Genomic DNA, 3,303 nt, shown 5'->3' on the forward strand with positions numbered 1-3,303 from the left:
GGTGATCATTTGTGGTGGTCGAGCCCTATGTCGTGTTTAGGCATTGGGTAACCACTTCTTGTAATTTCTTAGACCAATTTGTATCTTTTATAGTAGTCTTTTCGGTACATCTTGTGCTGTGAAGATTGCTATGACAGTGTTAATATATTCCATTTTTGCTTGTTCAAAACAAAATAAAATAAAATGGAGGTATCGGAGTTCGAATCCGGTCATGACCTCCAACCTAAAAATTTTGACATTTTTACCAGTTGAGCTAGGACTTATGAGATTAGTAAGATGTTTATAGAGCGGAAATGGATTTTTTTTATATGGAGTTGGATGTTACTATATTTGTAGGAAAGAGAAATAAACTAACTCATGCCATGCATAAATGACATGCGTAAATAAGTTTTTATGGAGCGGAAATGAATTCTCTTGTTTGGCTAGTTATTTAAGATGCCATTTGATAAAAACGTTAAATATAAATCATTTTCATTTTAAATTCATTGGAGAGTGACTCTTTTGAAAAGCAAAAACAAAGCGTTGAAAAATAACTTTGCAACATCTTGCCGGGCACTGACCCAATTTATACTTTGTGGGACACATGACGAATTAAACGTTTAATACGAATATTTATTTATTTAATATTTATGTTTCAAGTATAAAACGGGTTCTACAAACAACAATTACAAACAGAATAGTAACTTCAAGCACATCAAGTCACAAGTTGGCAGCCTCCAATCCAAGGGTATGTGAAATGTAATATACACCGTCGATACATTCGTCAGTTTGAAGCCTTGATTGTTCTTCGTAAATATTCATTCTTCATATTATTTTAAATTTGGTTTTGCGCTCGTACGAGGATTCGCTGAGTTGTGCACGTGATCAACAAATTTTGTTAGGATTTGTTAGGCCACTTGGTCTGTTTATCATTGTATATTCCCGTTTAGGTTGTACCTGATTCAGGTCTAATATCCTCCCGATCTCTATATTTCTTCCTTTTTATTTATTGGGTTAAATATGTTTTTGGTCCCTATAAATATACCAACTTTTCATTTTAGTCCCTCTAAAATTTTCCTTCAACTTTTAGTCCCTATAAAATTTTCAATCACTACTTTTGGTCCCTATTTTTAAGTTAATTTTAGTATTTTTTTAATGAAATTGTGCAGAAATGTGTAGAATATTGTAAAAATATTTTCTAAAAAAAATTAATTTTTTTTAACAAAACATAAATTTAATATGAATTTTTAACCATAAAAAATATAAAAATTCATATTAAATTCATGTTTTGTTAAAAGCTTCTAAAATTTTTTTGGAAAGATTCTTATAATATTATGAATTTTTCTGCAAAATTTCATTCAAAAATATGCATTCTACATGAGTTTACTTTAAAGGAGGGATCAAAAGTGAAAATGGAAAAATTTTGAGGGACTAAAAGTTGAAGGGAAATTTTAGAGGGATTAAAACGAAAAGTTGGTATATTTATAGGACCAAAAACTTATTTAACCCTTATTTATTTTAATCTTCCTTTTGCCTAAAAAAGTGCAATCAATTATTTGAAAATACTCATTACAATATGTTATAAATTTCAAATGAACATTTTACAACAAAAACTAGAACTTGATTTAGCAAACAAACAAATTGTTCTAAAGCAAGCTACCCATACCCAATTTTACTTGGTTTATTGAAGGGTTTCAAACGTATTAAACCACACACAAACGCGTCTGTCTTTTATCATATGCTGACATGGAAAACACCCAAATACTAACTAACTAGTTATATAAAGGTGAATAACTTGTAGATAAAGAAAGAGGATTTTGCACTTATTAATTTCAAATACACACTTTTTACCACAAAATAAATAATTTATCATACAGAAAAAAAGACTTCCACTTCCACACACACTTATCAAAATCAATTCAGCAAGAAGAAAAGCATGCAATTAATTATTTTACAATAGCTATTATAGTTTATTTCAAATTTCAAAAGAACATTTTACATATTACAACATCATGATAAAAAATAGAAACTCATTTATCAAAAACAATAACAACAAAATAAAAATACAACATATAAGCAAGATACACATAGAAATTTTACTTAATCAAATGCAAATAATTTCTCTAGACTGGTAACTTTGAATTGCCACTTTGAGTCTCACCCTCAAAAACATTCTTGATCCTTTGTGGAATCATTTGATAGAGTTCTTTTTTATTCTCATAGCACATCAAAGCAAAGAGTAAGATCCACAAGCCCAAAAAAATCCAAGCAATTGTAGGAGAAATCATCATCAAAGCTAGAACTGAAACAACACTTCCAAGTAAAACAATAACCATCATGAATGGAAGGAAGTTCTTGATGTGAAGCTGTAGCATTGTCACAAGCACCAAAACCAAGTAGTAAAGAGCAACCATGAAAACCAAAGCCATCAGAAGTGGTGATTTTTCGATACTTGTATTCGTTGTTGCAAACCCAATTATTGCGAACAATAGCTCAAAAAATTGGCTTAATAGTTTTCCAACTTCATTCAAGCTAGAAAGGGTTGAATAAATTCAAGAAAATAAAATGTTAGCAATAGTATATTTAATAACTTGAATGTAGAAGAGTTACCAAATAAAAAAGAGAAACATAGCAAGTTAATGTTTTAGTAGTGAATTATGAGCTGAGAATTGAACTAATTTACCTTGTTGAAGTTGAATTGAACACGGTTGCATATGATGTTGTGGTTCCTTGTGCCATTGTTCCTCTTACTGTGAGCTCAACACAAATTTCAGTATTGTTATGAAGCATGGCATCCATGGAAGGAAAAGAGAAAAGCTTGTATTGATAGTAATGAGAAAGTATATTACAAAATGAGAAATTAAAGTTGGTTACAATGTGACAGCTTAAACCTATTTATACAAGACTTAAGGTTTGTATTACATTGGACTGTCTTTGTTGAAGAAAAAGCATAGAAAAAGAGCTTTGACATAATTTGGGTTAACTCATGTGATAGTGACCCATAAAACGTTTAATACGAATTCGTTTTATACGTCTAAGGCTGGCTATACTTTATATGTACACAGAGAAAGGGAAGGTTTAGGACTTTTATATTTAAATGCTTAGAAACTTCGAACATTGAAGCTATGAGATGAGACTTGGAACATTATCACTGAAAGTGACACCATAAAAACCGTTTAATACGAATTCATTTTATGCTGTATATATATATTCAGTTGAAAAAAAGATTGAACTTGCCCTACCCAATTTTTATATTCAGAATATTGGTCTTTAATATTTTAAATGTTTGATATTTTTCAACTTGTGAATTTGATGCGGATTTTT

At 29.9% G+C, this 3,303-nt stretch overlaps 1 protein-coding gene across 1 annotated transcript; it reads right to left on the reverse strand.

The window, feature by feature from the left end:
- Nucleotides 1-2,102: 2,102 nt before the first annotated feature.
- On the reverse strand, nucleotides 2,103-2,827 carry LOC120576841 (uncharacterized). The gene is made up of 2 exons (XM_039827387.1): nucleotides 2,663-2,827; nucleotides 2,103-2,511 (listed from the first exon to the last, which is right to left on the reverse strand). Exons 1-2 carry the CDS (start codon nucleotides 2,776-2,778, stop codon nucleotides 2,103-2,105), a joined length of 525 nt encoding a protein of 174 aa, XP_039683321.1. The 5' UTR covers nucleotides 2,779-2,827.
- Nucleotides 2,828-3,303: the final 476 nt, after the last annotated feature.

This window comes from Medicago truncatula, chromosome 7, assembly GCF_003473485.1.
Source record: "Medicago truncatula cultivar Jemalong A17 chromosome 7, MtrunA17r5.0-ANR, whole genome shotgun sequence".
Lineage (NCBI taxonomy): Eukaryota > Viridiplantae > Streptophyta > Magnoliopsida > Fabales > Fabaceae > Medicago > Medicago truncatula.

What these genes read in the sequence shown, in the direction of transcription:
- LOC120576841 (XM_039827387.1), bottom strand. Translation starts at nt 2,778, where the DNA reads ATGGATGCCATGCTTCATAACAATACTGAAATTTGTGTTGAGCTCACA. An exon ending in TTCAATTCAACTTCAACAAG is followed by an intron (nt 2,512 to 2,662) that starts GTAAATTAGTTC and finishes AACCCTTTCTAG; the next exon opens with CTTGAATGAAGTTGGAAAAC.